General features: G+C 43.8%; 1 protein-coding gene across 6 annotated transcripts in view; it reads right to left on the reverse strand.

Moving 5' to 3' along the window:
- DPP6 (dipeptidyl peptidase like 6) overlaps positions 1-26,701 on the reverse strand; it is a 486,229-nt gene that overhangs the window by 208,008 nt on the left and 251,520 nt on the right. Inside the window, exon 1 of one of the 6 annotated variants that reach the window (XM_083406244.1) lies at positions 16,060-16,584. The exons of the other annotated variants lie outside the window; for them this stretch is intronic. Coding sequence (XP_083262370.1) covers positions 16,060-16,116 — 57 coding nt within the window. The 5' untranslated portion in view covers positions 16,117-16,584. Of the gene's footprint in view, positions 1-16,059; positions 16,585-26,701 lie in introns of those variants that run through there. 6 annotated transcript variants of the gene reach the window in all.

A 26,701-nucleotide genomic window follows, 5' to 3' on the forward strand; every position in this document is an offset into this window, starting at 1 on the left:
GCCAAACTCCAGATATCTACATATGCGTCTGTGAGTTTTCTTCTTTTGAATTATAATGGGAACTTCAGCATTCCATATTCTGCAAATCGCGTCAGAAGAAAAGTCGCTGGCTTTTGGGAAAGTTGCACGTTTGTACTAGAGGTTAACCTATGTTGTATTGCTGTGCTCTCGCTCTCGCTCTTTTTTAAACACAAAAGGGTTACATTATGTTATAGTGGGAAACTGAACCCAGATCTTTAGCATCACAAAGCCTGGACCCTGGAGGCAGGCTTTAGTTGTGCAGACAGCTAAAAGTGGTGTGAGGTGGACATCATTACCCATGCTGAACACACTTGTTTCTTTTGTTCCACTGCTTTCTCTGTTCAAAAAGATTTTGTATGTTTTTGAAGCACTGCAAAATATTGTTTAGCTGAGAGGATCAAGGAGGGAATATATAGCAACACCAATGGCAACAATGCCTGTTTCATACCACTGGCAAATCTCTGGAGGGCGGCAAAAAGGCTCAACGCTGAAATGCTCAGCTTGCTTCCTGCGGTCAGATATTTTCATTCCTTGAACTGGAAATTGTTGGTCTAGAGGTGCATCTGCATAAAGCCTTTCTGATGACTAGATGCCCTGATCTTTGTAAGCCACACATAATCTGAACTGAGCCCACATATGCCCAGCAGTCAGTGACAAAAATATGCACATATTGTCATGTTCAGGTGATATTCTCTGAAGCCACTTTATATATTTTTAAAAAATAATAATAATAAATTGACAGCATCTCCCACAATTCCTGCTTGGTGCTAGAGAACCAAAAGATGATGCCTAAAACCTAATTCTTATGTGCCATCATGTCTGAAGACCTGTTCTATGCAGCATAGAACAACAATTGGCCTGTCTACATATCAGTCCATATTCTCCTATACTGTATGTTTTATAAGGATGTAAGACCCCAATTTACAGCCTCTACACTTGGTGAACTTGGATGAATTCCTTGTTTCAGTTTTAATGGAAAACTGCAACTCTGAGATTTCAAAAAAATATAGCCAAATTCCTCACTTGTGGCCATCAAAACTAGGCCACAGTTATAAAAGTGACAATGAGTTATCAGAGTCAATATTGCGTGTATTTTTAAAAACTGTTTCTGATTGTTCTTGTGTTCTGTTGCATTCTTATTTTAAAAGGCACAATATCTGTGCATGGATATTATTCTGCTGTGCTTTGGTTTTTGATAACCCATTACTGTATTTATTGTCTGTAGGACCGCATAAACTCAAATTGACTGATGGCTGATTGATAATGTAGGGTGGCACGTTGATTCAATCACTTTGCAGCTGACCTCTGGATCTGCAGTAGTACAGGAATTGCATTAGGGCCAAGATATTTCTTTCTCCCTCCCCACTCTCTTCTTCAACTTCTAATACAAATAACCTGTTTTGGGCTAGCTGGTGGAAGAAGGGTCAGGGAGATGCCCAGCGCAATGATGTTATATCTCATATCACTCGGGTGTTGTTAGATGTCACAAGGATGAATAGATAATAACAACAAGAGACTGTTAGTAGCACTGTCTCTCTGATAATACCTACTCGGTCCTTTGCAGCAGCAAAGTAACCTATACCTTGAATGGATATGCCACTTAAATTTGGGTATCTCCATGGATACCAAATCTCCATGGGTTGCAAATATACTGTATACTGGAAGATTATAACAGATTGATGAAAGGACTTTGCAAAGTCACATCCTTTTTCTGTTCCTACATTCATCTTTGGCTCTTCAGACATGTAAAACAGAATGGGAACATTTCTTAAATCAATTGCAATGGTCAAATTAGGATTATTAATAATCCCTAAAATTAATTGAAGCCATATTTAATCCTATTTTTGGCAGGGGTATTAAAATGTAAAGATATTGACTAGAAACTCTCAAAGTAATCAAAAATAATGAAATATAGATTTAGTTTATTGTTAATTTAGCAGTCAGGCATTTGAATAAAATGATATACTATGGGCAAAATGTTGAGCAGCAATATAAGCACAGCAAGGTCACTCACATGTATTCTATCAAGTAGATTTGGTAGGAAACAAATAACAGAAAAGTTGTTGGAAGTCACCAGGGCAGGGAAGGGAAAAAACCACCCACAGATTTGCTAGCACACTTGGAACGAATTTATTCCTTTCCTCCACTAAAACTCCTATAAGCAAACATATTTTTTAAAAAAATCAATATGAGAAAATGACACAAATATGAGCTGAAATAAACAAGCATGTTCTCTTGCAGCAAAAGTCAAAATGTTCAGGATTCAGCATGGCAGGCATGTCACTCCACAGTTAATAAACTGGAACATTCTGCCCTTGTCCCACATTGCATGAAATATTTACAATTCCAGTTTGTCTGAGCTGGTAAGCAGAAGGGCAACCTAACTCTCTGGTGTGTAACCCATCCAGCTGCCACTTCCATCCGGCAGCAGCTTGTGTCTCACACTGCCCTATGCACATACATTGCTTTCCCCTGCATTATTAAACATCAAAATCCTTCCACACCATCTGATACATTACAGCCACACATGAAGAGCATCTGCAGTGGGACACAACCAATGGCCCATCCAGACTGACAGCTTCTCTCTAACATTAGCCAGGACTGGGTGTGACATTTAAGGTGCACCCTGGCAAGGGCGCTAAGGGATGACACCAATATTTGCAAAACAATTGCCATTTTTTTCAATAGTCTAGCATTTAGGGATATTTTGGGCAAAATGTTGAGGAAATCAGCACCAGCCTCTATGTGTGTATGAGGCATGGACACTGAAACATTCAGCCAAATATTTGGTTATTATTTTATTAGGTCCCTAGTGGTTTCCCTGCTTTACGAATCTTCAAGAGGCAGAAGGATAACCAGCCCATTCCACACCTCTGAGTTATTCAGGTCAGAGATAGTAATTCATATTGCACTAGATTCTTAGTAGAAGAAGCCTGTTCACAGAAGGTGTTTTAACACACGCACACACCCTTCCACCTTGTGTCTTGAAAGTTCTAACGGAAAATATAGTATTCTGGAACTTAACATTGTTAGTTTTCTGCCACCAAATATAAGGGTATTTCTGCTCTTAAGCAGAACTTTTACAGAAATATTTCTAAATATACACTGGGTGCAGGTCTACCCCTACCTTTGCAATGTCTCTGGCGTGTTTCTATCCTTATCTGGTATCATTTCTAGATGGGTGATGTTACTTGGTGTTATTACTGATCATGCAGAACTACACCAGTTTCAAGCATTTGGACAGAGAAGGTTTTGTGGGGGGGTCCGCCCCCTTTTTTTTGTAAATTTGATGAAGTAAATAAAGGCAGGTTGGAAAAGAAACCAAGCAATCAATAGGATTCTGACTCTTATGCTCCATAGCGATAGGAATTGGCTGAACTAGAATTTAAGAACCACGACACACAGTTTCTTGCTCCTGTCTATTTAGCAGATAAGAACATAAGAAGGGCCTGCTGGATCAGGCCATTGGCCTATCTAGTCAAGCATCCTGTTTTCATGGTGGCCAAGCAGATATCTGTGGGAAACCTGCAAGCGGAATTTGAGCACAAAAGCACTCTCCCCTCCTGTGGTTTCCAGAAACTAATATTCAGAAGAATTACTGCCTCCAACTGTGGAGGCAGAACACAGCTATTATGGCCACCAGCCATTGATGAAGAAGAGTTTGGATTTGATATCCTGCTTTATCACTACCCGAAGGCGTCTCAAAGCGGCTAACATTCTCCTTTCCCTTCCTCCTCCACAACAAACACTCTGTGAGGTGAGTGGGGCTGAGAGACTTCAGAGAAGTGTGACTGGCCCAAGGTCACCCAGCAGCTGCATGTGGAGGAGTGGAGACGCGAACCCGGTTCACCAGATTACGAGTCCACCACTCTTAACCACTACACCACACTGGCTCTCCTGATAGCCCTCTCCTCCATGAATTTGTCTAATCCTTTTAAAGTCATCCAGGTTGGTGGTCATCATTGTCTCATATGGAAGCAAGTTCCATAGTTCAACTGTGCACTGCATGAAGAAGTGTCTTCTTTTCCTGTCCTAAATCTTCCAACATTCAACTTCATTGGATGTCCATGAGTTCTACAGAGTTATGAGAGAGGGAGAGGATAACAGTTCTGTCCTGAAACATTTCATATTTTCAGCCCTGCGGCTTTATGAATAAAGACAATGAGTGTGCAACTGCCAGTGATAAAAAGAAAGTGTTTGCAGTTCACATCTATAGATCCCTCCACCAATGAAGTTGTAACCTGGTGTCTTCCAGATATTTTAGGCAGCTCTCCCAGTTAACATGCTTGTACTGACCAGGGCTGCTGAAAGTTTTAGCCCAAAATATCTGGAAGCCAGCAGGTCTAGGAAAGCTTTGTTTCTAGCTGGCCCAAGGATATATAACTTAGTTCAGAGATATGCAAGGTCTCATCTACTTCAGTTGTTCACAGTCCTTATCTTCAAGGAGCGCTCTCCAGCTGACGATTGGAAATGGTGGGCAAATTGTCTCTGAGGGTGCCTTGCCTGCTATTGTTGAATTTCTGATTCCTCAATCAATACAAACCCAAGACTGCAGTCCGTATTCAAACATATTTGGAAGTAATCTCCACAGTGGGACTCATGAGTGAACATGCACAGAATTGTTCTGCAGAATTCTAAGAACACAAAACAACTGATCTCCTTTAACATGTGTCAGGGAACTGCCATCAGTGCTGGAGGGAGAGAGCAAAATCCAGAGGGATTCTAGAGAGCGTCCCGGGATTGGGAGAGGCAGCCCATCTTCTGGGGAAGAGAATCAGCGTAGCATCAGTGGAGAAGGGGGGCAGATGGGGGAAGCGGCGAGGCGGTCCCATGACTCCTTGCTTGGGACCAGTGGGGAGAGTAGAGGTCCTCCGCTGCCTACGCCCTCCTTGCGCAGAAGGCTTTCGCGCAGAGAGAGTAGGAGAAGACTAGGCGTCAAAGAGCTTCTTTGCTGGAAGAAGTTTAAGAAACGCCCACTGACGGATTCTGCCAGCGATTGAGTCAGCCACGGGTGAGTGGCTGTCCGGACAGGAAAGGTTCACTCAGGCAACCCAGCCAGGTGTTTGCACCGGCTTACGCACGAGCAACCCCTAGAACCACTACAACATGGTTGTCTGATCATAGATAGAGGACTACATTTTGAGCAGCAACTACCTTTGAAAGACTTTTTCCTCTTACCTGGAAACATCTATGATCAGAACTAACGAATGCATCAGTCTTTATTCTAGATATTTACTTCCTGCAAATACTTTTATCCAGTATTTGATTCATGGGCTTATAAAACAAGCACCACTAAGCATGCTGACTATGTGCTTATTTATTGCCTTTAAATGACACTGAAGTTAATATACATCTTTGCCAATATAAGATGGCTAAATAAATACTGTACTTTTTAATGACAACCAGTGTTTCTGAGAGGCTGCTGAGTGTTCAAACAATAATGGGGAGCTGAGAAATGCACGACCTTTCCTACAGTGAAAGTCAGGAAAGGTCCATTAATCAATAAACATTTTACTAATGGACAAGCCTTATGTGCTAAATACTTTCAGAGGATATTTCAGTCAATTTCTCCTTGGATTTTATTCCTTGCAAATTCATGACTTGTTTTTCTTCCCCCTCCCATCTTGCTGCCACTGGGCACATGGCACAATAAAACTTGCCACTGTAAAGAAATGCAACCCGAAAGGCTGGCTGTGTAAAACCTTGCATTACACCTTAAGAGGAAAAGACCACAGGAAAGAAACAGACGTAATTCTCCTGAATCTTGTACTGATTAAGCTTTGTCAAGATTAATCTCTAAGCCTTTACTTTCAGAAGATCATCATTCTAAGAAATGACAGCATGTTGAACTTTTTCATTAACCGCACTAGAGTGAAAAAGAAGACCTGATTTTCTAATAGCGTAATAGTTTTTTCTGAAGGAGACTGCAATGTGAATTCCAGTAATACAGGCAGGTCCAGCCCTACTGTTAGGCAAAATGAGGTGACTGCCTCAGGCAGTGGATGGGGGGAGGCACAGGGTGGTGGTGGATGTGTGGGAGGACAGAGCTATGGGTGTGCCATGTGACCTGCCCTTTAGCCCCGCCCCTGCCCTCAGATGTGGTGAGCAATGCTGCCCCATCACAAATGTTGAAGTAGGATTCAACTGCTACTCCAGTTGGCTTCTACAGTGGTACCTCAGGTTACATACGCTTCAGGTTACATACGCTTCAGGTTACAGACTCCACTAACCCAGAAATAGTACCTCAGGTTAAGAACTTTGCTTCAGGATGAGAACAGAAATTGCTGTATGTTGCCTGTTATTGAGGTAGCTAGCTAATATATAAATATATTTAATTTGAATTGATAATTATAAACAAACCTTGGCTTTTTATCTTACTAATATATCAGAAAAAGTACTCCTATCTACTATTAGCAGTTTTCTTTATCCGATAAATGTTTTGTTAATGCATTTTTATCAATTAAATACATAGTTTGCATATTAATAAACAGTGATTCTGAAGCAAAATATTATTGGAAGAGATGAGAGATAGTTACAAGTCAGGGATTATGCAAAATTAAAGCTATGCTATGGGCTGTGTGTAATAAGCACAGCATGCATTCACACTCAACTCTACATTCATTATGGTATCTCTGCAGAACTATATCAACAATAAATCATCTGATAAACTGCATATTCCCTTTCGTCATGGAATGCAATGGAATAACTCTAAGCATGCAGGCTGAGCTTGTGGTGAGGAAGCTCAGTCGAGTCCTATTTTGGTGAGTTCACATGGTGAAAGAGAACAAAGGAGGAAATTTAACTTCATTCCTTCCAGGAGGTGAGGGGCTGTGACTTCTAGCTGAGTCTGGAAGTACAGATCTATGATCTTAATCCCTTAATGGATCAACTAGCCGTAAGATTGCTAGTCGTGTTTGACTAGAATTTCCCACAAAGTCAAGGGATGAATGTCAATAAGTGCAGTTGTTGTGTCCTTAGAGGAGGACTAAGGGTGCAAGCACACATTACAAAGGAAACACATTGCTAGCTTTGGCCCGTTAATTTCACTTGGTCTGCTCTAGAGTTGGGATACAATGTATTGCTCCCAGCCCTGTGTTTGCCTTATGATGCTCATGTTAGCATAGGAAGCCACTTGCAGTGAGAATCACAGGTGAGATGAGACGATTATCCCTTTGTCTTCCCACCTGTTCTCCACTACAGCCTCTTCCCATCAAGACTAAAGGTTTCACAGAAGAAGTGGGCTTACTTCTGAGCTGAGGAAGAGAGATGTTGTGGGAGAAAGTGTGAGGCACAAAGAGCAGCAGTTGAAAAAGAGTGGAGTTATACGAAAGGAGAAGGTCAAAGTGAGAGATGATTGAAGGTGGTGGGCAGTGATATGTCGGGCCACGAGAGCAGAAAGACAGGATGTTTTCAAAGGTGCAGCATCACTATTTATGGCCTTGCACTGGCCTATCCTTAACTTCACACAGCCCTGTGCAGGAATAGGAAAAATAGAATGAGTGTCTTATCCTTGTCAGTTCTCACCGAGCTACATAAACTTGAGTAGTCAACAGTAGTTTAATTATTTAGGTACAAATATATTTCTATAATGCTGTATCATTAAAATATATCACAGCGGTTTACAACAATACGAAAACATAAAACCATACAGCAAAACCATAAAAAGTTAAAAGCAAGTTAAAACCAAAGGAATTTTAAAACAAGCACCAGTAGGCCATTTGTGGATGATGCACTCTTAATTGCCTGCATAGGCCTGGCAGAAAAATTTCCAGCAGGCATTTAAATGTTGGCACTGAAGGCGCCTGCTGGAACTCTAATGGCAGGATGTTCCGCAGGACTGGCCCGTGACTCTAAAGGCTTGGTTGTCAAAGGAGCTCTATCAATTCAGGGAATGGCGAGAAATGTTTCTTGACCAAGTGGCAAAGTCAAGAGAGCACCAAAAACTAAGGAATATGCAACCCTCCCGCCACTAAAAATCACATTTAGACTCTGCTTTCCACAACACTGATTTTTTTCTACTTTTTTGTACATATTATGGGCAGTTTGCAATGTTGCCTTTTTCTCCCCCTCTTCCCTTCTGAATGTCAACATCTCCAGAAGGACATTCACCTCTCTGTTTCATAACTACATTAAAACAGAGCCAAAAGTGGGATGTGGGTTTGGCAAAGAAACTTGGTACTCATAAGAAGGGACTCACCTCTGGGATAGGACAGCCTCAGATTCAAGGCAATATTCAATAGGAGCCCTGAGATCGTAAGCTGCCAGGAGTAGAGACACTGACTCAGCAATCCTTCTGGGCCACCTACCTCACCTGACTCTAAACCAGCTTTTCCTTGGTCTCTCAGTGATTCAGCAAAAATGATGCTAAATTCCTTGGTATACCACTTGAAACTGTAGGTGAGGGGAGTCACAATTTTCGCTGCCTCCTTCCATAGAACTCTGGTCATGTACAAAAAAAGCATGCACTGTGATACAGGGACTTATGTTGTGTGTGTGGCCATCCCAAAATGCAACCCATTTCATTGGATGCATTATTGTACTGAAAGGACTGCCACATGCTTTTGCTAGATGCATAGCCTCTGCAGTTTTTCAGGGAACAAATGAATAAGTTGGTGATTGTAACCCACTGCAATGCATGCTCCGAGTTCCTCTGGCTTTTCTAGGGCTGCCATACATCTGGAATTTCCCGGACATAGCCAGGATCATAAAAAATGGTGTCTGGGCAGATTTTTCAAAAATCGGATAAAATGTCTTAAGGAAACTCGGGCATATGGCAATCCATATCAGAAGTGTTGATTGGTTTTGGCAAATTTCCTTTAAAAATAGCTTTAAAACATTTCTCTTGTATGGGATTTTTCAGAAAAAGCTCAACAACTTTGCCAAAAAAAAGCTCAATAACTTTTGTGTCGGTGTCCAGATTTTCACCTTTGGATATATGGCAACCCTACTTTCGGCACGCAGCATGTGGCTTTATTCTGTTACCACAAAGACAAGAAATGTTCTTTGTTAAGAAGGATAGTAATTTAAATCTCATTTTTTCTACCGTACTGGGGAAGAGGGAGAGATATGTAGCTGTCTTCCATTCCTCTGTTTGTTTAACCTGAACTCTAATATGGGCAATTAGAAGGTAGGAACGAAAACCAACAAGCACCAATTCCGCTTAGCCTTCTACTTAAGACTTTTATACAGTTCAGTTAGCCTTGCTGGAAAAAGGGGACATGCGTATATTGCTGCCTTAGAACCAGGCCCATCTGGCAGAAGTAACCCAAGCAATTGCTTGGGACGGCAATATGTTTAAAGGTGCCAACAAAGCACAAAGCGACCAAAAAGTTGTGATTCAGAGTTTATCTGTGGAACTGCAAATATATGTAACAAGCCGTACAGCTGCTCAGGGTAGCAAAATGACTTTGGCTGCCACCTGCTTAGAGCATATGGGATGAAGCGACCAGTTTTCTTAATTTATTCTACATAAACAGTGCTAATCTTTGCAGTACACTGCTTTTTGTTTTCTTTTTTAAAAAGAAGGGTACTACTAGCTGAACTCCTAAGGGAATATACAAAGTTAACAGCTGCCTCCCTGCTTGCTCAAATGCAAGGATGCTCTCAAACTGTTGAAGAAAAATAGTAAATATGCCCCAGTAAACATAATCTGTGACAGTGCAATGGATTAAAATAAAGTGATCAGCCAATATTTACTGCAAGCAACACAGTTTACAGAAAGGGCATACAGTGGCTTCACCTTCCTGAAATCCACAAGACAAGGTGCCTCCTAGCTACCGTACTTTCAACTGCAGTTTGGTTTGACCAGCAGGAGACACTCCCCAAATCCATTCCACAATTTAACTTCTTGGTAGGTTCACTGTATTCCGGCAGCAGGATTCTCTCCCTTCACAGTCATTCAACTAGAGGCCTAGACACAACCCTGGGCCAGAACTTCCCAGACCCTCCAAGTGTCCCTATTTTCCAGGGACATCCCTGATTTAGAGAAGCCACCCCAGTTTCTGATTTCATCCCGGAATGCCCCACTTTTCCTTAGGATGCCCCTATTTTCATTGATGAAATGTTGGAGGGTATGGAGTTATCCAACCCCTTAGCCGCCTGAAGGCAATCCTGTAAAGATAAGGCTGTTTTTGTTTAACATTTAATGTTTTATTATCTCTTTATGTATGTTGGAAGCTGTCCAGAGTTGCTGGAGCAATCCAGTAAGATGTGTGAGGTATAAATAGTAAAATGATCATTTTGGAATGGGACATCCCTATCTTAATCAGAGAAATGTTGGAGGGCATACCTTCAGTGAGAAGGACTCATTATGATTGTGCAGATTTCAGGGATGTGTTGCATGTCCCCCATTTCCACAATTGTCAGAGGGACTTGCAATGAATTTATGCTTCCTTTGGACTAGTGAACACTGGAGACCTAAGGCATTTTTGTAACATTTGCAAATGTTTAAGCAGAGCATAAGGGAAGACACACACCCGACACTCCTACCAGGCAGCAGATGTATTACTTTATATTAGGTATCCCACAGAGAAGCCCTGCACCCAAAGATGTGTCCTGATTACTCATAGCTCTCTATCTCTCTGTGCTTGCTTCTTCCAAATTGCTCTTCCTTCTGCACTCCCTGATAGAAATCTCCTTGTATCAAGACTCTCCTAATTAGTTCCCATCAGCTAATTATTCTGGGCAATTAGCAACCAATGTTCCTAACAAAGGCAGGATCAGTATGTACTCTTTACAGGTGTCACTATGGTTTGCAGAAACTGAAAATTCAACACAATAAATGAAAATACATGTCACTATGGTTTGCAGAAATTATGTCACCAAGGCTTCCTTCCTTCCTTTTTTTTTGTCAGGGCCTGTGGATTTAGGGTGGCCACAATTCTGCTTTACAGTCCTCTATTTGAAGGGCTTTCTGGGCCAACTTAGATTTAGGGATAAAGAACTGTAAGGGAGAGCTACAAGTTCCTTGAAGTTGTCCATCAACAGTCACCCGGAGTAAGCGGGCACACATATCACCTGGTCACAGTATTTTCCATTTTGGTAAGGTGTGCAGCAATTGTGTCTAAATTTGCATCTATATGTATAAATCAAAATATGCAAATGTTATGCAAATTTGTGCCCTCTTTTGGTTTCTGCTTTTCAGATTGTGGGTTTTTTAACTCACTGGCCTAGTTTGCACATAATACTAAACTATAGTTAGTCACTGTCATTGACAGAGTGTGCGGCAGAGGCAGGAGATCAGGGAGCTGACCCAGGAGAGGGGACCAGAGATTAAGGGGTGTCATGACACCCACAAAGCAAGAGCCAGGGAAGGAGGCAGAGTCAGGGCAGACCAAGGCAGAGGAAGGGGTGCAGGATGAGGGGGAGGAAGAAGGGATGGGTCAGGTTGGGGATGGGTCAGTAGATTCCGAAACTTCCAACACCCGACTGTCTCCTAGAACCAGGAGGGGCTTGAAAATGGAAGAGCAGCAATGACCTCTGTGCAGGAGAAGTCAGAGGGGGGTACATAAGCCAGAGGAGGGGAGCCCCCTCCATTGCTGCAACTGCTCCATAGGGCTCAGACCTGTGGGCCAATGCCTAGAGGCTAGTAGTGCATGTATCCAGAGCATTGTGGAAGCTGCTGTAAGTGTTTCTCTTGCCAACAAAGAGTTAACTAGATGGGTGCCTTCCTTATCTTGGACATGCTATGACAGTCATGCGCATGAGACTTCTGCACTCCCCTCCCATGCTTCTCCAGCACAGTCATTTTGCTTTTGCTTTCACCTTCAGCTAACCATTGTTACACATTATGTCAGCCTTTGCTTTCACCTTCAGCTAACCATGGTTACACATTATGTCTTAACCAAGTTGACATTCACCACCGGCCAACCCGTGGAGTCCAGGGAACATATAGTGACAACTGACATACATTTTCTTTTATGGACAGCAGGTCTGTGTAGTTCATGTGTTGTGCAAAAGATAAATTCTATGAGTTACTGAAAAATGGAGTGGAAAAGGCCATCCCTTCCAAAGTCCTGAGTCCGGAGGAAGGAAACTCTGCTTTCAGTGTATTCCTCATATTTTTCCTGCAATGCAATCTGCTTTGCATGCAGCATGATGAGACATTCACCTCTAAATTCCAAGGCCACTTACACTTGTGTAAGCCCTACTGATTTCACTTGGATGACTGTCGTATAGAGAGGGCTTTGCGTGACCAAACAATGGGGTTGCGGGGCTCTTAATGTTCTGCCCAAGTTAAGAACAAGAAAACTGCAGATCAGCCACGGTTTAAACTATCAGGCATGTTTAATTAAACTAGTGGTCTGAGTCATCTGGAGCTGAAGCTCCAGATCTTTACATTTCAATGCATAACCTCATGTTTAACTACTAAGACAGATCAAGGGTTTTTATGCAAAAGCATTTGGAGAATTAAGAAGGACAATATAATCATACCACCCCCTTGGCACTACTTACCGGCCATTTTTAGTTTCCTTTTTGTATTGCAGAAAACCCAATTATACTTTAGCTAACTGTAATGCCTTAGTCCAAAAGTAATGCCATGATGGGGAATGCAAAAAGGGAAATGCTCGCAATGTCTTATATGACAGTAACAGCTGCTTCTAAAGTAGGCATAATCTTCAACACAGTTACAGAAGTACTTCCATTGCATGACAGGCAATTTCTTCTCAATTAATTTCTATGTAAGGGGAGAGTGCCATTACTTTAATATCAGATCTACCCTCCCCCCAATCACATAGACACACACAAGCCCAAATCCACATGGAAACATTGAACTGTAGACCACCACAAAAGACTTCTAAAGTATAATACCATTCAATATATATATATATTTAATCTTTGCTTTTTTTTCATGAAGGGGGAATATCCCAAAAAGAAGATGTGAATACTGGGAAATGGGGCTCTCAACTCTTACCAAGGGCTAATGCTTAGTTTATTTGTATGTTTGTTTGACATAATTATGTGACAGTAACATCATAGCTGAGAGAGTATAACTATCAGTACTTTTACTTGGAACATTACAGTACAATTTCTCAGTTGCTCAGCAAACAGTTTTCATTTAAGAATTTCAACAACATCTCTCTTTTGCATCCAAATCCCATCCATGTTTACTTGGAAGTAAATCTCAATGATTTCAATAGGACTTCCAAGTAAAGCAATAACAACAACAACAACAATTTAATTGTTCATACCCCGCCCATCTGGCTGGGTTTCCCCAGCTACTTTGGACGGCTTCCAGCAAAGTATAAAAAATAATAATAATATGTGAGACATTAAAATAATGCACAGGGTTGCAGTCTGAGTCTGGGAATGAGTCGTGGCAGATCCGCCCTTACAGAAATACAGTTTTTGGTCTGTTTAGAAATATAGAGAGACCAGCTTCCTTTATATAAGAACAGCAACTTACATAAAGGAGCGGGGGTTGGCTGCCTATTTCTTAAACCAGAACTCTCACAAGAAGGCCTACACACCATTTCACTGCCATGGAAACAGGATGAGCGATCTGAAGGATTGGACCAACTCCTGCTTCCTGTTAGCATATGGAAGCTTTGCACAGACACAGAATTCTTCAGCGTGTATAACAGAAATGAGGCTAAATCTAAAGTGAAGGGCACACAGGCAAAGTCCATGAATGATGCAAATGTTATTTCATTTGAGTCACTTTAGGTGGCAGCTTATTCACAAAGCTTTTAGCAGTAGGAGAGAGGGCCCATTAAGCAGCAGGAGGTTAAAGAAATGTTGCAAAACAAAAACAAAACAAAACCTCACAGTCCGAGGCCTTTTGTCTGTTGTTGGCAAAAATAATAATCTTAATTTCAAGATTTTCAGCACGCTTGATCTAACAGCAAGCCTGATGTACAAAGAAACAATATTTTAAAAGAAAGCAAAAAAGTCAATGAAAGTTTTTTTGTTTGTTTAAATGAAAGGTGTAATTTCAGAGAAACAAAAGTGTGACAGGGATGGTGGAAGAGGATTGCTTCCCACTAAAGCAGAAAAGCTGATAAAGCTTTTTGCTTCAATAAAATGTCACCCTGAAAAGTCAGGTCCTTGTGTGCTATTTCTGATTGCAGTGCACCTAATGAGGATCCAACCATCTGCCTTTCCAGCCTACCTTCAAATACAGACATATACATTTGAGGGACAGAGAGAGAAAAGAGAGAGAGAGAGAAGAAAAGAAAAGATTGCAACTCTCAGCATATCACCGGAAGAAAACTATGTTAAGAATTAATTTGTGTCTGGGGAGATCTATTTTAATTGGTCCCCTGTGCTATCCTAGTCAATGACTAAAGCAGCATTGTAATCTCAGTGACAAAGTGCTGTTTCAGACGTAACCCTAAACTATGTTTTAACATTACAAGAGTGAGCTGCAATGAGCCTGGGGCTCATGTGCCCCCCCCCCCCACGCCTCCTGCAGTGCAGCCTCAAGGAAGAGTTTGTAAACTTAGACTCCCATTTTAAATTAACTGCAATTTGTGAACCCAGACAAAGTGTGGCTTAATCTTCATGCTGATTAATTGAAGCAAGCCAACTTCAAGCCATAGTTTCTGAAGCTGGCTTATTTCAACAAACCGTAGTTAAAGATAACCACAGTTCAGACTTTGGATGACACGTCAAACTGTGGTTAACCTAAAATGGAAATGGACGCTTCTGATCCCTTTGCACAGGAGAGGGTAGGGGGAGCATGCAAAATCAGGGGAGGGTGGACTAGGCTCATGGAAGTCCAACAATGTCTGGAAGGCTGCAGGTTCCACCGTCTTGGTGCTAAACCATGGTTTATGCCTTAATGTACATCTGAACACGGTCAGTGAAAATGTAACAATGTGAAACCTGGAACAGATGGGTTAATCCTTCAGTTTCCAGTGGAGACTGTGCTACATGTGAACACAGGGAGGGATGGCAGGGCTTAATGGGGGAGGAGAGGAAACTCTACTCCGTTCTGCTGCTGTACAGAAGGCCCCTCTGAAACGTTTGCAACGTTCAGCTGCATCTCAGGTGTCTTAGCAATCTTTTCCTATATGTCAGCTATCCTTATCCTTGCCTATTACTCAGGACCAATGAAGTGGCTGTTGCTTTACCAGCAGTGAAAGTTGTTTCAATTGAGTCAAGAAGTCAAGCTGAGAAATACTCATTTTATGAACTGGACCAGAAAAAACAATCATCCATCTGCTGGTACAAGTATATGGAGGCGATTCTTAGGTCTGACGACTTCTTCTTCTTCTGTAACTGGCCTTTCTCCTGTGCATTTAACAATGGCCCAGGCGTACCCAAATTAAACAGCTGCCATGAAGCTAAATAGCAAAGGGAAGGAAGGAGAAGCTTCACCTTCTAAATTCCAGTGTGTCAGGGTTGCTGTATCTCTATACATGAGAAGCCAGGCAGTGGGGATGTGGCAGCCCTGCTAAGTGTATGAAGACAAATATAGAATGTAGGTAGGTATTCAGGATGGCTTAAATAGTCCGTGATTTCCCATTAAGAAAAGCTTAATTAAATTTGGACCATGATTGGAACAGGGTATCTCGATAGTTGCTCACACTTCATTCTTGAACAGAAACAACAATGCTAGGTGGTGGTTTTACAGGTACAAGGAATGCATGGAAAATCTGCTTTCGTTAGTCCAGGCACAACTTGGGGAAAGGAAAAATAAAGTAGTTAGGATGTCTACCCTTGTTAGCAAGCTGCAGATGCAGAACTGGGTTGATTCTAACAGGAAGAGACCCTCTCCCCACCCTTTGTCCCGCCTGGCAGTGTACAGTTAAACACAAAATACCCAGTAAAGTCCTGCACAAAAATGCTCCTGCTCTACACATAACATGGGGCTAGAGGCATCATATTAATACACACACACACACACACACACACACACACATGTATATATAGAGGATAGGCACATAACAGAATAAGTAGAAAACAGCACTGTCTTGGTGACTTGTATAGAAACACTAGTCACCCTCTACCATAAATGAAAAGCTAGCAAGCAAGCAAACAAACCAAGAGGCATACAAATCTCTGCGCTGCTCAAAAGAAAGTCAACAGCATTACCTGTTCTTGTTGCTGGACTGATTTCCCTGAAGCACTTTGCTCCTTAGCTGTTGTCATGTTCACCTACTTGTGCCCACTGCAGTGGCAAACAGGATTTCACAGGTCTGTGTGTATGTGGTAGCTTGAGTGTGCATGCATGAGAGAGAGAGAGAGAATGTGTGTGCGTGTGTGCGTTCAACTGTGCAAGTGTTTTGAGCCACAAAAGCTAAAGGAATACAGATGAGTAACTAGCCCATCACTTAATCACCAGCTGAGAGAGCGGCTCTCTTCTCCTTCCCAATTAAAAATTTAATACCACCAAAATATATACCACCCTTAATCTCTACCCCCTTCTCTCTTTCTCTGTTCTTTCTGCCTCTAAAATTTAAATGAGGAGAGCGAAAGAGGAGAAAGGAGGATGCTGAGAAGGCTTCTTCAATTAGCAACAGCCTCCGCAATCGTCACAGAAACAATAACTGCTTGGCAACCAGGAACTGGCAGCTCGGAGCTAGAAGACCGCGATGTGGTACTCCTCTCCCCCCCCCCCCCTCCACAGTCAGTTGAGGACTGGTGCTGCGCATGCTCACGGTTAGCATTGTAGCAGAAATGTGCAGGGGATAGCTCCAGCAGCCAATTTAAACTCCCGGCATTTGCAATAAGGAATCAATAGGGACAAATGCTGAGCAGGCGCCTCAGATAAGCTGCCCCATTATTACGCTCACTCACTCTCAAGCCTGATCACACAGAATAAGCAGCTGTGCTGTGGCTCCTTTTAAAGAAGCCACATGGAGTATTCCCCGTGGAGTGATCTGTTTGTGCGCACCCAGCTGTTTTCACCTTGCCACTAGTCAGAGCACATGTTACAGTTCCCCACAGGGGTCACTCACACAGTAGCAATGCCATTTTCAATGACTTCCTTGTGGTAAGCGTTACGTGCGTTGTGGACCACTGTGTGATCTACTGTACCGTGCACAGCACAGGGTGATTAATCAGAAAAGCAACAAGGGGGGGACACCCTATCTAACTTCTTAAAGATTTTTTTGTAAAAATAGCAACAGAACAAGTTCTCCCTTTCAAAACAGTCATGTACATAAAGTTAAGCCAATTTACTTTGGATTAATAAAAACAGAACTGCTATGGACTATTTTGTATTCATGGCAATTAGTAGAGAGAAGAATCTCCATGAAACCAATAAGCACGCATTGGAAGTGCCCAAATAATATCCACACTTCTATTTCATTGCTATTGCAAAAAAAGGGAGTTGGGTAAAGGAAGTCTCCCAGAACTTAATTAAAGCCAAGGTCCAGGACCAGAATCAGTGACAAATGACAAGAGGGGGGAAAGTTACAGATCTCCTTTCCTCTCACTTATCTTCTGGTTCTCAAACACTTTTCTTTTATTAAACAATTATGTAAAGAACCACACAAATGAGTGTCATATGCAGCTTGAACCTGAATAGGTAAAGGTAAAGGTACCCCTGCCCGTACGGGCCAGTCTTGACGGACTCTAGGGTTGTGAGCCCATCTCACTCAAGAGGCCGGGGGCCAGCGCTGTCCGGAGACACTTCCAGGTCATGTGGCCAGCGTGACATCGCTGCTCTGGCGAGCCAGAGTAGCACACGGAACGCCGTTTACCTTCCCGCTAGTAAGCGGTCCCCATTTATCTACTTGCACCCGGGAGTGCTTTCGAACTGCTAGGTTGGCAGGCGCTGGGACCAAACAACGGGAGCGCACCCCGCTGCGGGGATTCGAACCGTCGACCTTTCGATAGGCAAGCCCTAGGCACTGAGACTTTAACCCACAGCGCCACCCGCGTCCCTTTGAACCTGAATACAGTAGCTATAATTATTAGGTTTGGCAAATTCTACCCTGTCCTCCTCAGCTAGAACTGTAAATTTGCTAGCGAGGGCCAAATGCAAATGTTTTTTGGGGGGTGGAAGACCTTTTTTCCTTTTTCTTTTTTTTAGAGTGGCTCATAATTATTGTGCACTTGCAATTCATTTCCAGGAAAGATGCACATTCTTGCAACACCACTTTGGAATTATGGTGCAAGGAAAGGGAACACTGCACTCTGTCTAAGGTAACCTTCTGACACTCCCTTTTCTGCCACGTACAACATGGCAGCTTCTGGGGGCAGAGTGTCAGCAGTAGTGTCCCCCATCAGATAAGTGGTGTTAGCTGCCTGGAAGGAGACCCCAGCAATTTCTGTGGATTTTTTTTCCAGGTAAAAGACAGTGTGAGTTACAGTGTGAGGGATGGAAATGGAGACTGAATTGTGAAGACTATGCTGTGGTTGTTGGACTGGCGTGGTGTTTGAGTGCACAAAAGAAACTGTGGGCAGCATCACAGGATTGCCACAAACCACTGCTTTGTAGTCAGTCAGTACCTGCATCTCTAACTGTCATGGCCCTGGCCTCAAGCTCAGAGTTGTTGCAGGAGATATTGGCCTCTGGGGCTTCTGTACCACCAGCTTGGAGAATTGAACCAGCCCCTAATTTGGTTGGCTTGCAGCCAACTGAGCCCAAGGTTTAAAGCCAGGGGGAACCTTTGCCCCTCCAGATGCTGTTGGACTCAGCCCCAGCCAGCATGAAGGAAAACTCCCTCCAGCTATAAGAAAAACTCCTAAACCTCCACTGCCTTCTGAGATATATTCGGGAGAAGAAAAGTCAAAGAAGCAAACCCTAGACAAATCGGGAGATGGTTGGATGGCACCTTGCACACCTCCTTCCAGCATCTCCCATAGCCAAGCTGGTACCAAACTTATTGGTCCGCTTTCCTTTGGACCATATCAGTGAGGCTGAGAGAGGGATCTTGTCATCTGGGCAGCTCAAGACCTCCATACTTATGCCCCACTTTAGTGCTGCTAACTCAGTGGTTTGACTCAGCGGCGTCACAACGGGGGGTGGGGGTGGCGGTGCATCCTGGGTGCCATGTCTGGGAGGTGACAAGAAGGCACCCCGGAGGGGCTCACCCTGCTGCGGCGGAGCAAGTAGCCATTGCGCCGCTGCAGCCGCATGTGGAGGATCTTCCATTCACGGCTGCAGCCGCGAGCAGAGGATCCTGGTGCCAGCGGCAAACCGCTATGTACAGTGCATGTGCGGCATCACTACATACAGTGCATACGTCGTATGTAGCGGCGCTGCACATGCACCCTACATAGTGACGCCCCACCCCGAATGTCACAATGCCTTCGTTCGCCCCTGGCTTGACGTTGCCCCTGGAGACGCACTCCATTGTGTCTCGAGACATATGGCTGCCAACAATGATGCTTTTCTGCACCCATTGCCTATGCTTGTTTGTTCTTATTTTTGAGTATGCATCAAACTCTAGAGTCTGTGAAGCCTATATGCCAACTGGCAATGCCCTTCTCACCTCTAAGCCTACTGGATGTCCATGCACTGGGTGCAATGCTTCAACAAAGTTGTCATGAGCACTTTCTGCTGGTTACTCTGTTCAGTGCCATGTTGGCTTACATAACATACTGGCCTTCCTTTACTCCAGAATCTCACTTTTGTGTAGATGCAAATAAATTCTAGAAAGTGGACATGGGCTCTAGGTTTAGGAGGTCCTTTGCCATCAGCTTCTCCTCACTAATAGTGCCTGCTTGCTTGCCAGGAAGGAAGCTGGCAAGTGAGTAGGCAGCAGTTATTTCTGCTTCTTCTGCTATTGAGCTTTCCAGAAACCAAGGAAAAGGAAGGGTGAGCAGGGGAGTGAGCAAGTTGCAATGGATCTATAGGGGACTCTTGGCAGCGAACTGCCTGCAAAGGTGTGGGTCTCAGTAGGTTGTCCAATCATGCCAACTCCTGGCACCAGCCCCATGGCTAAGCATTTCTTTGAAGTACCGTATTTTTCGCCCCATAGGGCGCACCGCCCATAGTACGCACCTAGGTTTTTTTGGGGGAAAATAAAGGGAAAAAAATTATTTCCCCCCCAGGCGCGGGGCTGGTGCGGGGGAAGCCCGAGCTTCCCCCGACCCCAGCCCCCAGAACAGCCTGCTATCCGCAAGCCTAGGGAGCCCGGCGCGAAGTCGCGCTGGTCTCCCCAGGCTTGCGGAGAAGTGCGCGAAGCCCGGGCGTGCTCTTCAGCGCATCCCAGGCTTCGGAATGCAGGCAGCTCTGCGCAGCCGTCAGGAGCCCAGCGCGACTTCACGCCGGGCTCCAGATGGCTGCGCGGAGCTGCGCGAAGCCCGGGGCTGCAGGCAGCTCCGCGCAGCTGTTGGGAGGCCAGCGCGACTTCGCGCCGAGCTCCGGAGGGCTGCACGGAGCTGGCCGAAGCCTGGGGCTGCAGGCACCTCCGCGCAGCCGCCGGAAGCCCAGCGCGATTTTGTGCCGGGCTCCCGAGGGCTGCGCAGAGCTTCCTGAAGCCTGGAGAGCAGGCGAAAGCCTGCATTCGCCCCATAGGACGCACACACATTTCCCATTCATTTTTGGAGGGGAAAAAGTCCGTCCTATAGGGCGAAAAATACGGTATTAACCAACTCTATTAATCTTGCATTCAAAATTATATGGGGGGGATATACATGATATCAACTAAATCTCATTCTAATAAGAATAAATCCCAAACAGCTTGGTTCTTAACCCACTCTAAGATGCCTTCTGGGCAACAAAGAGTGGCCTATACATATTTTTAATAAATAACCCAAACGCAATTCCAGAAATGGCAATGTGGTTGAGGCCTATATATATTTAGGGATTAATACATGCACACATTGTATTCATCAGAGAGACATGTGACAGACCTGCCACCATTAACATTTTACTAAAACAGCTCTTAGCTTATACATGTGTGTGCATGTGTGTTATTATATTTAGTGGGTTCCACATAGCCAGCTCCCAATAACACTGAGTGGTAAATAAGGATTTTTAGAAGCTAAGCTCCAATATTAGGTACACATTAAGCAGACATGATGTACAACGGGGGGGGGGGGGTTAGCACTGCACTCACTAAACAAGTGCGATTCCAGAGGCATGGAATGCCTATATTTCAAAGCAGATGGTAGCCTAACATCATGACATCCTACCCACTATGAAGTGACAGCTTTAGCCACCTCATGGTGTGACCTGCACAGTGAGATCTGAATGGGGGGTTGGAGTGGTAACAGGTAGAAAGGTGTTTGCAAAGCTTAGCCTGTATCTAATATCGCCAGGAGGGTGAAGCTTAAACAGAAAAGAAGGAGGTACTGCTTTATACAGTAGGAACATGGGAAGCTGCCTTATACCAAAAGCCAGATTGCTCCAGTATTGTTGACAAGCAGTGACTCTCCAGGGTTTCAGGCAGGTAACTCTCTTGGCCCTACCTAGAGATGCCAGAGGTGGAACCAGGGACATTCTGCATACAAAGCAGTACTGCTTTGTGTATTCCCAATATTTGAATTCTGAGCATTTCATATTTTTTTAAAAAAGTATGACCAATTTGATTCTTTTGAAGGCAAGGTACTATGTGGCTATTACCGCATTTTTCGCTCTATAGGACACACTTTTTCCCCTCCAAAAATTAAGGGGAAATGTGTGTGCGTCCTATGGAGCGAATGCAGGCTCCTTGGCTTCAGCGATAGCAATGCGAAGCCTCTGAAGCGCAGAGGGAGAGCTCCCTCCGCGCTCCGGAGGCTTCACGTTGCTTTCGCTGAAGCCTGGCGAGCGAGAGGGGTCGGTGCGCAGTGACCCCTCTTGCTCTCCAGGCTTCAGGGATAGCCGCCTGAAGCCTTTGGAGTGCAGCGCGAGTTCCTGCTGCGCACCGAAGGCTTCAGGTTCCTTTTGCTGAAGCCGGGAGAGCAAGACTCTCCTGGCTTCAGCAGAGAGGGAGAGCTTCGCAGCACCCCTTCAGCCAAGCGGGAGGAGAAATGGAAGGGGCTCCGTTTCTCCTGTCGCTTTGTTGAAGGGGCACTGAGCAGAGAGGGGGAGATTTTTTTTTCTTGTTCTCCCCCTCTAAAACAAGGTGCGTCCTATGGTCCGGTGTGTCCTGTAGAGCGAAAAATACTGTAAAACACACGTTTGAAATTCCCAAATGCAGAGCAAAGCATCCTGTTCATTTACCTTACTGCCATTCACCAATCTAGAAATCTCTGCTAGTTCTAGAAAGCGTTACTTCTGCGCAAGAAAGTGGATTACCCTGGTTGTTCCATGTACCACATACCACAATTGGAAATGTCAGTACAGAGGCCAGGAACCACTTTGGGGGGCTAGCTGCTTTCATGGACCTATTTGTAAAGCCGAACGAAGCCATGGAAAACTTTTGAAACAAAAGGCCGTTCCTTAACTGGCACTGTGATTTGGGACTTGGAGCCCCATGAAGTGCTTTATACTGTAACAGTGAGGCTCCTATTGTAAGTTAGGTCTTACAGTTACCGCTATTCAGTGTTCAAAATGGTTTCTGCGTCATGGTGGAGGTAGGAGAGAGGCAAACAATTCCATGATTGTTTTCCCGTATATTCTTTCAGCTTTCCATTTGTTCCACAGCAACATTTTCATTTAGCTCCTTCTCTGAAGAAAACAATAATAAGGGGGAGAAATCGTTCTGCCTTTGAGAACATACAATGCTAGCCCTGCACTTTTCTAAGACTGGAATGGCATTATTGCAGTACTTCTCAAAGGCTCATGAATAAACTGAGAATACACGGGATAAGAGGACAGATACTCTCATGGATCAGCAAACTGTTAAAGAGCAGGAAGCATAAATAAACGAACACGTCTCACAATGGACAGACATAAGAAATAGGTTCTATATATCAGGGCTGCAGCTTTTTAACTTATTCATAAATGAACTGGAGTTAAGGGTGAGCAACAAGCAGTCAAGTTTGCTGATGACACTTCAGTAAAAACAAAAAAGAGCCATCAGGATATGTCTCCAAAGTAAATAGGCATCGAAATACCAAATGGGATTCAATGGGATTCAAATGGAGAGTGAAGCACATGAACAAGACATAAATAAATAAATCATAAATCCACATATACAATGATTGGAGCTGAAGTGGTGATGAGAGTCCAGGAAAGAGATGTTGGGATCATGGTGGATAGCTCAATGAAAATGTTGACCATGTCTGCAGAAGCTGTGAAAAGGCAAATTTCATTAGGGAAGGGATGAAAAATAAAAACATCTCAAGTCATACTACCTTTGTACAAACTCTCATGAGGCCATACTTGGAACACCATGTTCTGGCCCTCAGAAAAGATATTGTAGAGCTGGAAAAGGGGCTGAAAGGTTCAGCAAAAATCACCAAGAGGCTAAAGTAATTTGCCTGTGAGGAAAGGTTGAAATGTTTGAGGTTTCGTGGTGCATAAAATGGGTGAATAAGAGGGGACATAACAGAGGTATATAAAATTATTCATGCTGTGGCTAGGGAAGGTTTCCCCCCTCTCTCATAGTACTAGAACATGCAGCCATCCAATGAAGCTGACTTTTGGAAGACTCAGTACAGACAGCAGGAAGTACTTCTTGACATAGCACATAAACTATGGAAGTCATTACTACAAAATGTGGTGATGACCAGCAACTGGTGGGTTATTGATTGATTGATTACCGTATTTTTTGCACCATAACACTCACTTTTTTCCTCCTAAAAAGTAAGGGGAAATGTCTGTGCGTGTTATGGAGGGATTGCCTACAGGTGGCATGCCTATGGATTTTCCTCCTCTAAAAACTACGTGTGTGTTATGGTCGGGTGCGTGTTATAGAGCAAAAAATACGGTAGTTAATTTCTGTACTGCTTAATATATTAAAAATATCTCTAAAGGGTGTACAAAAAAACTTAAGTGGTGTACAGACAACTTTACAAAATATTACAAAATACACACTTACATATAAAAGTGCTTCATTAATACGACGTTACACACACATATCAGTTTATTTTCCTTTGACACACCCTCCCTCTCAGTCTCCAGGTTTTCATTCCGGGTCCAAACAAACTCTCAGCTCATCCACAAAAGTCTCACAACGAGAAGAGGTCCTAGGAGCATTGGACATCACCCTAGTCTCTCACTTGAGATATGTCATCTATGGGTGAACCTGAGGTAGATGGTACTTCCTCGGGCTGCCCACAGCTGTGTCCCAGTCAGCTGAACTCTCCAGTCAGTTCCAGGTACAGCAGGTTTGAGTTTCCCAGGGGGTCCAAAGGTTTGGAAGAGGGGACCCCTCCACTTACAGCTATTTCTTTACCTCTCCTCCTCCAGCTGCTTTACTGCCCCATGGTATTTATTTTAGATAAATTCATATGACTACTAGTTATGATTGTCATGAAGCACCTCCAGTATTGAAGGCACCATATCTCTGAATACCAGTGGCTGGGAGGGGGCTATTGCACTCATGCCCTGCTTGCAGGCTTTCCCTAGAGGCATCTGATTGGCCACAGTGAAAACAGGATAATGGACTAGAGGGGCCTTTGGCCTGATCCAGCAGATCTCCCATATTTTGAAGACTTGGGTGCTCCACCCACTCCTAAGCTTACGTCTTGGGGAGGCCTGTTAGAATTCCTGATCCATGACTGCAGTCATGGGATTTTTGTCGTTCACATGACGTTATATGTTTTGACTCCACAGAGTGGGAAGTGACGGAGACAGGATGTTTGTGTTACTGTGTTCCATGAAGTAGGACTATTGTCCTCTGTCCTTTTTCTCTTTGCTGTCTGATGCTAGAGAGAGAGGGAGCCATGTTGCAGTGCTCTGTGTGTGTTTATATGTAAATAAAGTAGATTAGCCAAAATGCTGAGTTACTGAGGTCTGTCACGCAAGGTGTGCAAACTCTGTGGATCCCTAAGTGTACTGGTGTCGGTTGGCATCGGTCACTGTGATGTTCGGGCTGAAGAAAGCTTATGAAGCTCCTGAACAATCAACCAGGAGGGAGGGAACATGCCAGTCCGGCATGTGTCTCTGCCAGGGTCCTACTCGATTGTAGGCTGAACTCCTGACAGGGCCCACTCGTCACTTCCACAGGTGACCAGATTGAAATCCTTGCATGTGGTTCAGTGCATGCAGCTTCGTTTACAAATCTGTAGAGTGGGTCACGAATCCAACAATAGAATTAGAAAAATGACATAACAAGACATGGATGATGCCAACTAAAACAACATACAGGAATGTATCATTGTATAAAGGAACCCTCTTGAAAATCAGATCAGGATGACAGGACGAGTGTCACCATCGCAAGTCCAGTGTGAATCGATGAGAATCTGCTGCTAGGGGACAGTCATTCGTTTGTCTTTGGTTGCTGAGAGGAGGGAGCCTTCATCCATTTGCTTCGAGATCCTATCTTTCTTTGAATGTTTGTATCCTCCCTGCCAAATAACTCCGTGTATTACTCACCCCCAATGGTGACCCACTGCACCGTTTGAGAAATAATACCTTACAGATAAAAAAATATTACAGTAATAACATGTGGAAGCAACAGAAAGCCTGGGATACTTTGTGTTAAGCTTAGTGCACACACATCTTCACGCCTGAGAAAGGCAGCAAGTATTTATAGCTATTACCTAGCTGCTACCTCCTACTCAGCTTGCCAGCCTATAAATCTTACTCATGCTGGTGGAGCAGACATCTAATAAACATTTATCCAGACTCACAAAGTCATACCCATCCTTTAACATGTGTGGCTATTTTTAAGGGCTTTTGTTTCCATTAAGTAAGTCTATTGTGCTCTAAAGGAGGGGAAATGCAGCACGATTTAATGAAGTGTGTTAATGAGGTTTATCTTGCATTAGCCTTGCCCCTTCATATGCATTCATTATTCTGCCTGGTTCTGCTTCTGAAATACCTTGATTCAGTATAATAGGGCAGGGGAAGGAATCAAGCCCTCTCTGGTTTGGAGATTAAATCTGATAACACCTTTGTTTACTTCTTACATTCCTGACTCCTTGCCTTCTTCAGTGCTCTTCACTCCAGTGCACAGAACTGTATTTACAGCCCTGCTTCTTTAAGCCTTTCAACATCCACTGGTTTTGCAAAGCGTTTCCCACACCATGATTAATTCACTCATCCCAGTGCTCTCTGCTACAGCTCCTCTACCTGTTTCTCCCTCATTCTTTATCTCTCTTAGTCCTCTCCATTTTCCCCCCTCTGTGACCACATTTGCAACTCCAGTGGGCAGGGACCATATGCAAATGGGAGTGTTCTGCAAAGCACCTTGGCAAGAAGTTGGCACTAAATAAATGATGTGTTAATACATGTTCTCATTAATATTCCATTAAGTTCATTACAGCACATATAAGTGTTCACGCAAAATCTGACCTCGGGGATTTTGATTAGCTGGACCACTAGCACAGCCAAGATCAACTGAGTCACAACAATTCCACTTCCTTGAGGAAGAAGCCTCTGCAAATGCATAATGTAGAAGACAGGTAGCCATTTATTTCTCACATTTCTTTTCTCCCAGAAGCCCCCCCCCCCCCAGCTTTACGACCCACCTGATGCATGCATCCCTCTGGTGTCTAGGGCTTACTGGAAACTTCACTTGGGAAAGAGGAAGGTTAATAGAACACACCATATGAAATCTCCACACAGCCAAACATCTTTATTTAGAATTTGTGTCTTAAACACGATCCTTTTCAGCACTTCAGTGTAAAATGCACAGATGCCCCCATACAGAACTACCATATGCACTTGGCATGCACTATTTCCGATGCTGGTAGCTTAGACCAAGCTGGCAGCTTCCTCTCGGCTTCCTGTGTCTGTTCCAGC

Source organism: Podarcis tiliguerta (genome assembly GCF_965153285.1).
Source record: "Podarcis tiliguerta genome assembly, chromosome: 12".
In the NCBI taxonomy this organism is placed as follows: domain Eukaryota; kingdom Metazoa; phylum Chordata; class Lepidosauria; order Squamata; family Lacertidae; genus Podarcis; species Podarcis tiliguerta.